We start from the raw sequence: 14,491 nt of genomic DNA, 5'->3' as shown, positions 1-14,491 counted from the left end.
TCTCTCTCTAGGAGATGATAAGTTCAAGCCCTGCTGCAGCTGTTGAGCATTCTTCTGTTATTCAAGTTTGGTCCAGAATTGCCACTTCACACATGAGATGGCTTTCTGGAGATCATACCTGGACCTCTTGTATTTAGCTTGGTCGCCAGATCTAAATGCCACTGATGAGACCCTGATGCTACAGGTGTTATGTTGATGACAATTAGGCAGAGTTTTCTTCAAACAAGTCTGATTGATGTCCCTGACAGTTATTTGAAAGGTATGCTGTTTCTTGTTTGCTAATTGTGGCATTCAATCCATCAAGTCCTTCTTTTATTAGCTGCTTTTGGCGGTATGTAAACTGCAGTCAGGATCACAAAGAAGAACTCTCTTGGTCATTAGAACTATCTGAATTGTCAGATGTTCCAGGTTGGGTGAATAAGAGTGCAACAGGACCGCTGCATCAGGGCACCACAAGAGTTTATCATGAAACACAGAACCCCCTCACCTTCTGCCTTCTCGGAATTAGCAGTTCGGTCCATATGGTGTATCGAGAAGCCTTCGGGTCTTACTGACGTAACCGGCGTGTCGGGAATAAACCACATCTCCATGAAACTCAGAACGCAGCAATTCCTCTTTTCCTGCCAATCCAACAATCTTGCCCTTGGGTCCTCAATCTTGTTCTCCAGCACCTGTAAGTTTGCTAAAAGGATACTGGGTTGAGGGGGGCTTCATTCCTCTGTGTCTTACCCTAGCTTGGAGTCCTCCCTTCCTCACATCGGTGGATAACCTCACATTTTTCTACAGATATTCTGTCTGTCATGACCATGTCCTTTCATTTAACCCATCTCTATCCCCCTAAAGTCGCTCTCTATCCCTCTTTAGGCCCACACTCCTAGTTATCATCAGCAAACCCAGATGAATGGATCTGAATTATTGATTATAGATTGTGAGCTAATGGGCTCCCTATGCAACCCCGCCTCCCACACCACTGTTCATAGCCTCTCAACCCAAAACAAAAATGACCTGATTATGCCCACTCTGTTTTCTATTTGACTCCCCAGTCCTCACATATAATGTAATGCACTGTAATTTTGTGTGGCACTTTACTGAAGGACATTCAAAAGTCTAATATGCACCACATATCTGTTCTTCTGGTGTCTGGGGATGTGCCTTAGGATATTTTAATGCACTACAGGTGCTTTCTAAGTTGTTAAGATGTTATTTATGAGTTGTATCACATTAAAGGCCTTTTGTGGTCATCATTGCGGAGAGTGAAGGAAAGGCAGAAACATTTATTGCGTTTTTCTGAAAGACCTGTATAACTCATTCACAGCAGTGACATTCATGAATTATAAATAAAGAATGAACTTGTATTTGCGCAGAGCTTTGCATGCCCTCAGGATGTCTCGAAAGTGATTCATAGCCAGTGAGGTAGACATTGCTAGGTAGTGCTGTCATAACGTGGAGAGGCATGGCAACTCATTTGAAAGTGTGGGAGTGAGTAAATGAAAAGTAATTTGACTTTGCTGGTGTTAACTGTGGGATAACAACCGACCAAGATACAGAGGAGGCATATCCAGCCTTCTGTGAAAAATGCCACCAGCTTTTTAATGTCTACCTGAGAAGGCCTTGGGTAAATGCCTCTGCACTGAAGCAATCCATATATAACATGGTCAAGTCTCTAGGATGGATTTTGAATCTAATCTATGCTCATGTAACTGAGAAGTGGTTCTCAATATTTAAATTCAGGAGAAATGTAACTGGTGTTCATAGAGTGTAGCTCGTGGAGAAGCAGCCTTACTCCTCCTGTGACATTGGTTCAATCCTGACCAGATGAGCCAAAATCCAGCTAGCACTATTGGATCATGTTGGAAGCAAAAAACTTTTGTAATTTCAATGCTTTTCTCACCAAAGTGGACAACTCCATTAAAAAGGGAGCACTTAGGGGTCAAGCTGTAACACCAGAGAATTATCTTTTCACGAGCTCTAGGACCTATTTGAAACTTTTACCCAGAGGCAAATTTATCGAGTAGTCTGTCAGTACAGGATTGGTTAACAGTAGTATCACCCACTAAAGATAAAGAAAGTGCTTCTTCTAAACAAATTCATGTTTTTCAAGTTCATATGGTTTCGTACTTGGTAAAACATAAAAATATTAATCATTAACTGAGTTGAAAATTCAACTGACAATCTCTCTTTTAAAGTGTGCTCTTGTTAGATGACTAAACCTATTCTGGTCTGCTGTTTTACCTCCATGACCTTGAGAAAATGATTAATCTTTGTACTGAAACTCGTGTAGCATAAATGACAAACTACCCATTGGCAATTGACTGTGGGAATTGAGGCCAAGGTAATGTTCAGGTAGTGTGGTTTACAGTCAAAGTCGATTTTTAGCTAAGGTATATAAAAATAATTCCATGTCTACCTTAAAGCCATAGATTCTCACTTAAATTTCAGAGTCTGTATTTATATTGAAAATCACCTCTCAAGACTCTCCACATTATAATTACAGTCATCTGTTCCAGGCAGCATTGCAACCTCTCAATTGCAGTGTGACAAGTTTAAATATTCTCCATTCTAGAAATGTTTTCTCTCATCTTTCCTTATGACATAAAATAATGCTTTTGAAGTCCGTGGAGTCTACTCAGTCACAGACCAATCCCAACCCTACTCCCCCTAATTTTTCCTGTTAGGTATTCTCTACATTCCAGTCATCTCTCCTGGATTTTACTGTATAATTTTCAGAGACTCATTAACCTACCATTCTTTGGAATGGTTTACACGAGCACCCAGGAAAAACACCACAAGATGAAAGGGAGAAGTGCAAACTCCACACCCATATACACCTTAGATCAGGATAGAGCCCCAGTCATGAGCTGTAAGGCAGCAGCACCATAAATGTGTCACCGGTGCTACCCACAGTTACAGATACATAATGGGTAAGGACGATGCAAAGTCTCTAGAACCTTCTGTTCACCAAGATGTATTGAAGTGATATGTCCATGAGACCCGACATGGATTGGGAGACCCTGTTGTCAACTATCTTTGCTTTGCCCACCACAAAAGGCTGGATTTCCCGGTGGCCACTCATTTCAATTTGACTTTCCATTCCTGTTCTGACAAGTTTCTCTCTGTCCTCCACTTCTGGCACAATGAGGCCACATGCAAGTTCGAGGAGCAACACTTCATATTCCGCCTGGATAGCTTCCAACCTGATGGCATGAATGCTGATTTCTCAAACTTACGATAGCTTCCCCCCTCCAATCCTCCCCCTTCTCTCTTCTATTCTTTATTCTGGTTCCCCTGTCATCCCTTCTCTTCTCCTCACCTGTCCATCACTCTGCCGGGTGCTGCTTCTCCTTCCCTTTATTCCACGGTCTACTGTTCTCTCCTATCAGATTCCTTCTTCATTAGCCTTTTACTTCTTCCACCTATCACCTTCCAGCTTCTTACTTCATTCCCCATCTCTCACCCACCTTCCCCTTGCTTGGTTTCACCTATCACCTGCCAACTCATACTCCTTCTTTTCTCCTCTTTCCTCCTCTTTCTTCCCTTTTCCTTTCTAGTGATGATGAAGGGTCTTGGCCCAAAGCGTCAACAGTTCATTTCCCTTCCTGCTGAGTTCCTTCAGCTTTTTGTTCGTATTTAAGTGAGATTAGCTTCAGTAACTACAGTTTATGTACTCAGAGGAGCTAAGTGTTGACTTGCATTGTCTGATAGAGAACCTTTCAGTACCTAAAAATATTCTACCCACACTGACTGGGCTAATGTATGGACTGGTTCTTGTATAAGGTGCAAATTGCATTTATCTAAATCTGTGTTGAATTTAATTGATTCCTTTCTTCCCCCCTCTTTTTAAACCAGGTTTCAAATGTCCTGTGTGCTCAAAGTTTGTTTCCACTGAAGAAATGGACTTGCACCTTGTAATGTGCCTGACCAAACCTAGGGTGACCTATAATGGTAAGTTGTATCATTTTCTTGAGCTTATTCATTGTGATCTTATGTCATCACCAAAGAATTTAATTAAGCTGATAATTATAGCTGTCAAATGTGCAGCTCATTTTGACACTGGACCATATTTTTGCATAGAAACTTCCTGGATTGCTTGTTTTGTAGTCTGTTGTCTGTTAGCTATGGACTTGCACCTGTTTTCCACACATAGTGTGCAGATGTACACCATGCTTTGCAAAGACATCAGTTCTAAGACTATCAGTGTCAGAAACAGAATCAGAATCATGTTTAATATAACCAGCATATGTCGAGAAATTTGTTCATTTTGTGGCAGCAGTACAATGCAATACATAATAAATTTAGGGGAAAAAAACCTGTATTACCCTAAGTATGTATATGTATCTTAAATAGTTAAATTAAGATAAGTAGTCCAAAAATAGAAATTTAAAACAAAAGCAACACCCACAGGTCTCAGCCCGAAACGTCGACTGCATTCTTTTCCATTGAGGCTGCCTGGTTTGCTGAGTTCTTCCAGCGTTTTGTGTGTGTTGCTCGGATTTCCTGCAACTGCAGGTTTTCTCTTGTTTGTAATCAAAAAAGAAGAAGTGAGGTGGTGTTCATGGGTTCAATATCCATTTAGAAATCGGATGACAGAGGGGAAGAATCTGTTTCTGAATCGCTGAGTGTGTGCCTTCAGGCTTCTGTACCTCCTTCTTGAATGTAACAGTGATAAGAGAGCACATCTTGGGTGGTAGGGGTCCTTAATGATGGACGCCACTTTTCTGAGGTGTCGCTTGTTGAAGATTTCTTGGACACTACAGAGGCTAGTACCCACGATGGAACTCACTAATTTCATAACTCCCTGCAGCTTACTTTAATCCTGTGCAGTAGCCCTCCCACCCACCCTGCCCCCCCCACTAGATGGTGATGCAGCCAGGTCAGAATGCTCTCCACAGTACATCTGTAGAAGCTTTCGAGTGTTTAGGTGGCAAACCAAATCTCTTCAAACTCCTGATTCAGATATCACCAATGGATTCGAGTCAAGATGAATCAAAATGCTGTTGGTTATGAATAGTTATTCAGGAAAGAAAAAACTACATATGAGTGTGTGAAGACAGTGGTTCAGCAAGTGATGAGTAATAATGGTGATGAAATGGGCACAGAATGATGATCATCTAATTTATGTTTCCATGTGCATGTGTACACCATCTGCTACTGTGGTTGAGCTGATAACGGAGAGCAGTTCATGCTGCTGAAATATGGCCCAATACCAGTCAGTATTCAAATCTTGCACTGATGGAAAAATTAATCCTATCCCATCGGCAGCTGCAATTTATTTGTTTTCTATTTCTGTCTCTTTAGTCTTGGGACCCTATGAATGAGCTTCTTGCATCACTTGTTAATTAGAATTGATCATGCGGTGTGGGGATTCTTTCTATTTCCTTAACTGTTCCTTCCTTCAGTTTTTAGATATTGCTTCTTGTGCTGCAGGGATACCAAGTCCACAGACATCTCTTGGGTCGCTATCAGATGTGTTTGTTCAGACCCAATTGTTATGCTGAAGTTGTGCTGAGAAGGAGTTCTCTCAAAGGACAAGATAGAGTTGTGTTAGCTTGGTGTATATCCTCTGTCAACACAGGGAGATGAACTAATGCATAGAAAGGAAATGCTTTTCTTCTAGTGAAAGATTGATTAGGACTTAGAGGATTTTCAAGGCGATTATAACATCTTTCTGTGGAATGTCCAGATGTTCCTTCAGAAGTACTGAACATAATATTGCTTTCAGAGACCTTTTGGTTGGGTTTGGCTGCATTTCTTTAATGTTGGTAATGACAGTGCCTACTGTGCCATGAATCTCAAACACACAGAATATTCAGAATACGATATGAGCAACACAGTACTGCAGTCAGCACAGCTACTGTTTCACAAGTCCAGCAACCAGGGACTTACCTCTATGCTGACTGCATGGAGTTTACAAGTTCTCCCTATGATTGCATGAGTTTTCACCACGTGCTTCACTTTCGTATCAAATCCCAAGGATGTGCGGGTTGCTAGATTAATTAACCACTGTAAAATGCCACTACTGCATAACAGAATGGTAAAATCTATGGGGAGTTGATAGGTATGTGGGGAGGATGGAATGGGGCTATAGGATGAGCATAAGTAGGTGTTTGATAGTCAGTTTAAATACGATGGGCAAAAGGATGTGTTCCCATGTTATATCTTTTTATAACATTGACTCCCTGACAAATTCAGATCCAGACATAAAGGAAATGGAGAATTGTTCAGGTCTCGACTCAGGAAATAATAGTGCAGTTTACCTACCACTAAATTTTTGATTTATTTTTTGTGAGAAAGAAGCTTTCAATTTTAGCTTGCTTTAGAGAATTTTGGATTAGTAGAGTATACAAAGTGGTGTGGAGCATCACCTTCTCCTCTTCCACTCTGATATCACCCTGAAAATTCAAATCTGTAAAATCAGTGCATGGACTGCACTCCAGGCAGAGAAAGTCCAGGTTAAATATGCAGATCAGACACGAATGAAACCCAGTCTGACCTGCGACTTTAACAGGAGAGTTGTGAACTCTTTCCCCACCAAGTCGAGGCTATTTGGAACGACTGTAATGTTAGAAAATAAATTTAGATTGATTTTGGTTTGCAAGTGAACCTGCTGCGAATAATTTCCTTTCTTTTGCCTCGGAAGATATATTGAATCTTCCCCGCCCCTTTTTCATTTCTCCTCTTCTTCACTGATTGCAAGTTCAATGCAGAGCACATGTCTTGTTCTGGGGACTGTTCCCTGTTTAGGAGGTCAGAGGGAGGAATGCTAACAAGACCCGGGTGTTATAATGGTGCCTGACTTGTCTATTGATTGCTTTACCAGATAACACCTCCACTTTGTGACAATTTGCAGAGGTGAGTAAAATAAATCCCCATGAGCTAAAGTTGTTAATGTATCGGCTTCCCCAGCCATTTCGCTTTATGCACCTGAACAGAAAATGCATCCCCTGCCTACCGAATAAAGGCTTTGAAATGAAAAAGGATTTCTCCTCCTTTTGTTGATTGCATTGAAATGATGTTGACAAAGAGAGATTTTGTCAGATTCAGAAGTGGATGATTTCTTCTAATCTGATGACTAGAACATCATTTTTTCACCCTTTGTGAACTCTCTTAGAAAATCAGAGTTTCAATGTAAGCACTTCTCAGAAGATTTATAACCAACAGTGAAGTTGTTTGTAAATCTGTTACATCAAGAGGTTTTTTTTAGCACATTAGCTTCACACAGCTGTAAGAATCATTTGATTAAACTCAATTCAGTCTGTTTTGTGCTAGTGTACTTCTGAGAACAACTCTCAGTCCTTGCCTTAACATTTGTCGCACCGGGGTGCACAGGTTACCAGAGCTGCTTTTTCCGTGGTTGGATGGTACAAAATTAGTCTCTCCAGTCACAGCTCAAGTTTAGAAGGGTAAATTTAAGGCTCTTTGGTTTTCCAGTTTCCACCAAACGAGTAGAGCATTTTTGGTGTGTGTTTTGCTCTGATACTTCATTTGCATCCTGATCCATGGCCACTTAAGCTAGTTTTAAATATCCTTCGAAAGATATTGGTGGTATCTTGTTGCAATTGTTTGTTGATGTTGGTACCTGACCAGTCCCAATCTGTGAGAATGGATTATTTTAGAAAATCAAAATGCAGGTGATGCTGGACATCTGAAAGGAACACAGAAGCACTCTGCAGGTCAGGCAGCGTCTGTTTGAGGAGAAAATGTCAATATTTTAGATTTGTTGTAATATCTTTGACCTAAAATATTACCCCTTTCTCTTTTCACAGATGCTGCCTGACCTTAAGTATGTTTCTGGCAATTACTGTTTTTGTTTCACTATGTATCTCAATACTTTTCGCTCTAGACTCATTGACGTTCTCTCCCCCTCCATGTTGAACAGAGTTCTTGAAGCCCAACATCCACATTCTTTATGAAAAAAGAGCTCTCGCAATCAGCCATCTTTGCACGAAGATTTGCCTCTTGATTCCAACTCCTAAATGCACTGTCTCTAATTATGTCTTCTCATGGTTCAAGATTGTTTAATATCATTTCCAAGACCCAAAGTGTAAAGAAAACCGAAGTAATTACTGCAGCATAAAAAAAAAGCAATGAGTACAATAATAAAAAAGCAAAATAAATACTATATTTGTGCATTAGATAGTTTATAGACATATATTGATTGCTTGTCCATCAAGTTGTGCTGGGCACAGGAGTGTTTATACACCAGGTGACTGACAGGAAAAGATAAAGTAGTGGTATTGGGGATGTGGAGAGGTGGCTAGTCAGTGGATGTGCTGATCAGCCTAACTGCTTCGGGAAAGTAACTGTGTTTGAGTCTGGTGCTCCAGGCATGGGTGCTACGTTGCCTCCTTTCTCATGGGAGTGGGAAAAAACTGTCCATGAGCAGGATTGGCGGGATCTTTCATGATGTTACTGGCGCTTTCAGGCACCTTTCTGTATACATGTCATTGGTGGTGGGTAGTCTGGTGCCAGTAGTGCGTTGCGTAGTTCTGACTACTTGTTGCAGAGCCTTCCTGTCCAATGCAGTGCAGATTCTGTACTTTGCAGTGATGTAGCCTGTTAGGGTGCTCACTACTGTGCGTGTAGAATAACATGAGTACAGATATGCATAGTCCAGTTCTCTTCTGCCCCCTTAGAAAGTAGAGGTGCTGGTGTACAGTACTTTCCTGGTTATGTAGAATGTGCTCTGGGCTCTTGAGAGCTTGTGCAAGATGTGCACTCCCAGGAGATTGAAACAGCTGTAAGAGCGGCGTCAGTGGTGTGATTTCTCCTAAAGTCGATAACCATCTCCTTTGTCATGTTGACTATGAGGAAGAGGTTATTTGCCTGGCACCAGGCCTTGAGCTCTTCCACCTCCTCTCTGTAGGCCGTCTCGTCATTGTTGTTGACAAACCACACCACTGTCATGACGTCGGCGAACTTGACAATGTGATTACTTGGGCGTTTGGCCATGCTGTCCTGTGTGAGCAGAGTGAGAACAGCAATGGGCGTAGCACGCAGCCCTTGGAGGCACCTGTGTTGAGGATGATTGGGAGGGAGGAGTAGTTGTGAATCCTGACTGAGATCTGTTGGTTAGGAAGTCCTACACCCCGTTGCACAGTGGAGTATTTAGACAGAGGAGTAGGAATTTGTTCACCAAGGTCTGTGGGACAGTAGTGTTGAATGCCAAATGAAATCCAGAAACAACATTCTGACACAAGTGTCCTTGTTTTTGAGGTGTGTCAGGGTCAAGCGCATGACAGATGTCATGGCACATGTTGTGGAGTGGTTCTTTTGCTCAGAGAATAGTTTCTAATACCAAGCGTATTTGTTTGCATTCTATTGTCAAGAATTAACCCTTTAACTATCCAGAATGTTGGGTATTGTGAATTTTTTAGGGTGCTATTCTTTCTTGCTGTGTATGTTCACACTCGGTTGTGTTAGACTTGCATGCCTGGGAAATTCAAAAACTTCAAAAACATTTGTCACACTAAAATTAGAGTGACAATGCAGAATGGTGGTAATTTGTCTGACATTTGCACTGATTGTAAAGACAAATTCTTCCCAGAAATAAAGAAGAGTGCTGGGAATACTCAGATCAAGCGGCATCTGTGGAGAGTGAAACAGAGTTAATGTTTCAGGCTGTGACTTTTCATCCGAACTTGAAGACCGTGTTTTAAGTTACAGAGAAGTGGGTAGGGTAGAGAGAACATAGGGAATGTCTGATAATAGGGTGGAGACTGGAGTTTTTTTGCTTCTCTTTCCAAAAAGGCTCGTTCCACCCATGAAATGTAAGCTTTGGATGTGTGTTGATTGATGTATTTTACTTTAGTTACCATTTCAATTTCACCAAATAGACATTCAAATGTGAAAAGAGGAAAGGTACAGTGAAGCTAGATAGAAAAAGATCATATAAACAGATGTGAAGGATAAGGTAAAATGACAATAAAATGGCAAATGCATTACTTAACTATTTCCCTGTATAAAAAGGGACGTTGCATTCATAGGGATGATGGTTTGGATCTACCAGGATAAGTGGGAACCTAGTTATGGGAAGAAGGTTAAGGCACAAGCAGTGCTTTTGTGGAGTACCAAAAGTGAAGAAGAGGTCCATACAAGGTTTTTAAAGCCGTGATTAGTTCTAATAAAGAAAAAACAAAGTCTATGTTGTGTCCTTTGGATAGAACATTGTTGGTAAGGAGTCAATATAAAATTGTCACAGAAAGCGAGCAGAAAAACTCCAAGAAATATCTTTGTGGTATATTGCTGGAACATGGAATGCTTATCCATTGAATGTGGAAAAGGCTGAATTCATTCAGCCTTACAAAGGAAGTATAAATATACAGTGCATTCCAGTCAATTCGTGCGTCGCTTAATCAGTGCAGCCACTTAATCGAGACAGCTCTTAGAGAACAAAAACTAACCAAGAAAAAAGCCAGGATTCTGTTTGTTTATTTGGGACACTCTTGTTGCTGAACAGTTTCTACCTAGTTAGTTGTGTGAATTCATGTGGCTATTAGTAACTAGACAATGCTTAGAGCAAATAGTTTTTAAATAGCATCAGTTGAATGTTTGTGTTCAGAAAGCAGTGATTTTTGTCACTGATAGTTGGTGAGAAATAAACAACAAGCTATTTTAGAACTGTTTTGTTAACAATGGCTTCAAGCATTCAGGCTCTGAGATGCCAGAAATGGGAGGGAGTAAAAATGAAACTATTCCACTACTTCAACAAATAAGGAACTACGAGGAATTAAATCAACAATCATCTTGCATGTTATAATGAAAATTTATGAAAGGAGTCCATTATCTGCACTAGGTGTCTGCAACGATTCTATTCATTTACATCAATCAAAAGAACATGGCAACATACACTGGATGATATCCTCCATCAGGATACAATTTGGAACTAACACGCTATTTTATAGTACTCTAGTAACATTGGTAGTGTTCTACTTTGTTCTGTATTTCATTTAAATGCATAACTTAGTACTCAGTTAAATGGTAGTTTGTATTTTTTATACCTTTTTAACTATTCCCATGAAACTTTAGCTAATTGAGGCAGCCGCTTGATTGGGCCAAAATGTATTGGTCCTGATGTGGCCCAGTTATCTGGAATCCACTGTATATTAAAAACTAGGAATATTCAAGACTGTGGGCACGACAGCAACCAATATTGGTTTAGAACTGTGCTAACATGGATTCCATGAACCAAAATATTACCATGCAAGTTTTTAAGAGTACCTCACCAATTGGTGTTGAAGGAAAAAGGCTTGTGTTGAGTACTAATCATTAACAGAAGTTTGGAGCAGTTTATTAAAAATGAATGTGAATTTTAATTATATACATACCACAACAAAGTGGTGTGAATAAATAAATAAGAAACAGGCCACTTGCAGTATCCAGTACATGCTGCTACTTAGGTTCCACCTGGAAGTCCTTCCTAAAGTTCTTTATTAGCATAACATGGCTCTGCCTTCTTCCTTAAGTATTTGTCCATCCTCCCTTTAAATACGTCAATGAAATTTGCTTCAGCTACTTTCTGCAGTAGTGGATTTCACATTCTCACCACTCCAAGTGAAGACATTTAAAAAAAATCTAAATCCACTATTTGATACCATAGTGACCATTCTGTATTTATAGCCTCTATATAATCATCTTCCCACAACTGGAAGCAGACAATCTATGTCTATTAAAACCTTCCATTTTAATAAAAACCTTAATTAAGCTAACTCTTAGACTTTTGTTTAAAATGAAAAGTAACTCACTCTATTTTGTTTATCCTTTCATAATGGATGTAGTCTCACATAATATCACCCTCAGTTTCACCCTCAGTTTGCACTCTGTGCAGGGTCTACTGTCCTTGTGTCTCCTTTTCCTGATTGCAGGGAAGTAAATATTGCTGGGATGAAAAGATTTCCTTAGCTAGAAGGAAAGCTTAGGATTCTTGCGTCAGGTAGAAGACAAGGATTAGGATAAAATTTGTTAGAGGTTAGTTCTCAACGCCAATTCACAGTCACAACTAAAGTAATTCCTAGTTAATTATTCTAAGGATCCTGAAGTTGCTGTTCGAATGCAATCATTGACGTATATATCTTGGTTAAAATCAATTAATAATTAGAATGTAAATAAGATTAATTGAACACAATCTGCATTAAACAAAAATTGATTGAGACAGTAATTGCACATTTTGGACCCAATATATGACTGAATTCAAATACCCTGCGATGTGGTTGCAATCATTCTTAGAACAGCTTGGAAGCAAGCTCAAAAACAGCTTACATTACCCTAGCAACTTAGGCTTGTAGCAGGAGCATACGAATCTAAATTTAAAGTACTTTACCCATTCCGAGAGACTGCATCTGACAGTTAACTAAAAGTTGTCAGCTGACCCAACGAAGACATTTGAGGTACGTTTGGAAATGAGCTAAGTATGTTCTAAGGTGTAAACTAAAGTCAGGTGGAAGACACAAAGTTTGTTTACCTTAAAACATTCATGAATTAACCTAAAAGACCTGTAGAAAAAAGATGCTGGACTTCCTGATAAGAAGCTTTAAGGAAGTTTTCGGCTTTTACTAATTTGGATCTCTGACTACATTGACTGCATTTAAATTGGAGATATCGGCTCCCCACTGACCTTTTTCTCCCCAAGACCAGGGAAAGGTGAATAGATAACATAAGGGAACATGCTGTTGGTCTTTCCAAACATCAATTACTGTCTTGAACATGGCTAGTCTCGTACACAAAGTCTTGTAGAAGCAAATCTAACGTTTGTGCTTTTGTACTAGTGGCCAATGTTGTCCATGGGCCATTCAAGCATGTCTGAATTTTGTGACAGTATCATCTAAAATACGTGCAGCGTGTCATTGTCTCCTAACATGCTCATTTTAGTGCCTAAATGGCAGGGAGGATTGGTAGGCAATGAGTTTGTTTAGGGAGCATGCGGGAAGGACGACTAGTTTTCTGATAAAAGGCAACACAAATGTTACGTGGCACCATGAGAGCTTAGTAGTGGATTTAATTTAGTAAAGCCTTGTTCCTTTTACATGGATCTGCCTTAGTGAACTACTCTATATGTTATAGGTCTTGGTTCATACAAATCAATGCCTGCTAACTCCATAAGATGACACAGTCATAGTCATTTCCTATTTCACAAGTCTATCTGATACAACTTCCTTTTATTATTTTTGGATCATTGTTTTTCTGCAATTTTTGTGTGCGCGCACGTGTGTGTGTGTGTGTGTGTGTGTATGTATGTGTGTGTGTGTGTGTGTGTGTTTATGACGCAATCGTTATACTTGTGTAACCTAGTTACTTGTTGTTTGCTACTGCCAATCAGATGTTGTTTACTTTGTCGTATTCAGATTGCTGTCCCATAAGGAACAAGAACTTTGGAACAAGAGAGCAATTAACCTAGGAATGGAGGGCAGTGGTTTTGTTTGCAAATTAGTAAGATAATAATACAGTTTTCAAAGGAATAGAAATTTACTTTCTTTTGTATGTGACAATCATCTCTGATTCTTTCCAATTTTCCCAATACTTTTTAGTAAAAATTGTTAAAAAAAAAAGTAAGAACTGAAGAGATTCTGCTGATGCCCTAAGTCTTTAGCAACACATCCAGAATTTTGGAGGAACTTAGCAGGTCTGGCAGCACCTATGGAGGGGAATAAACAGTTGATGTTTTGGGCTGAGACCCGTCATCAGGGCTGGAAAGGAAGGGGTCAGAAGCCAGAATCCGACCCAATCCTGATGAAGGGTCTTAGCCTGGACAAATAGCCTAATTCTGCTCCTATGTCTTATGATTGTATGAAAACTTTGACTATTTATTCCCCTCCATAGATACTAGCTGACCTGCTGAGTTCTCCCACATTTTGTGTGCATTGCTGAAATGTGATTATTTCAAATCTATCAGAGTCAGTTTGTAATTTTGTGAAATAAAGTTAAGCAGCCCCAAACCCCTGTTGCACATCCCCATGTTGGCCTTAGCCCCAACCATAATCCCATGTTCAATGCTTTTCAATGTTGTCCTTTAATCTCTGAATCCGAGCCTGTTCCGTCCAAGTGGCTGACGACTATTCTGTAATGGTGTAAGTTATCCAGTGCCTGTTCCCAGAGGAAAGATGCAGACCCAAACCAACAAGAAAAAGAAATTGTGGATCGTAAGTACATCAAGTACCCTGTGGGAGCTGGAGTATTGATGGACATTATCTCTGATTACTGTCAGACTCAATATCAGTAAATTAATTCAGCCAGAAGCAACATTTCTAGAATGCAACATCTGGAGCAATTTCACTACCCTTGTCCATGCTATTGTTACCTCCACTATGCAATGAAAGGGATGTTATTTTTTGTAACATTAATTGTTCCCAAAGGATAACTGTCTAAGGGGTTACGTAAGTGAAATGGGTGCAATGTAGACACTCTCTGACTTAGGACTCCCGCTGTAAATTTTAGTTTTGAACAGATTTGGAGGCTGATTTATTTATTTTTTTGTAAATTTGAACTTCCCTCTTTTTGC

At 40.0% G+C, this 14,491-nt stretch overlaps 1 protein-coding gene across 4 annotated transcripts in view; it reads left to right on the top strand.

Moving 5' to 3' along the window:
* Positions 1–14,491, top strand: part of znrf2b (zinc and ring finger 2b) — a 174,521-nt gene that overhangs the window by 107,549 nt on the left and 52,481 nt on the right. For 3 of the 4 annotated variants that reach the window (XM_072283485.1, XM_072283486.1, XM_072283487.1), the window contains exon 2: positions 3,847–3,942. The exons of the other annotated variant lie outside the window; for it this stretch is intronic. In XM_072283485.1, the coding sequence (XP_072139586.1) occupies positions 3,847–3,942 (96 nt within the window). The remainder of the gene's footprint in view (positions 1–3,846; positions 3,943–14,491) is intronic. 4 annotated transcript variants of the gene reach the window in all.

Source organism: Mobula birostris, chromosome 19 (assembly GCF_030028105.1).
Source record: "Mobula birostris isolate sMobBir1 chromosome 19, sMobBir1.hap1, whole genome shotgun sequence".
Lineage (NCBI taxonomy): Eukaryota > Metazoa > Chordata > Chondrichthyes > Myliobatiformes > Myliobatidae > Mobula > Mobula birostris.
The sequence above is the reverse complement of the archived record's forward strand: the minus strand, read 5'-3'. Positions and strand labels throughout refer to the sequence as shown.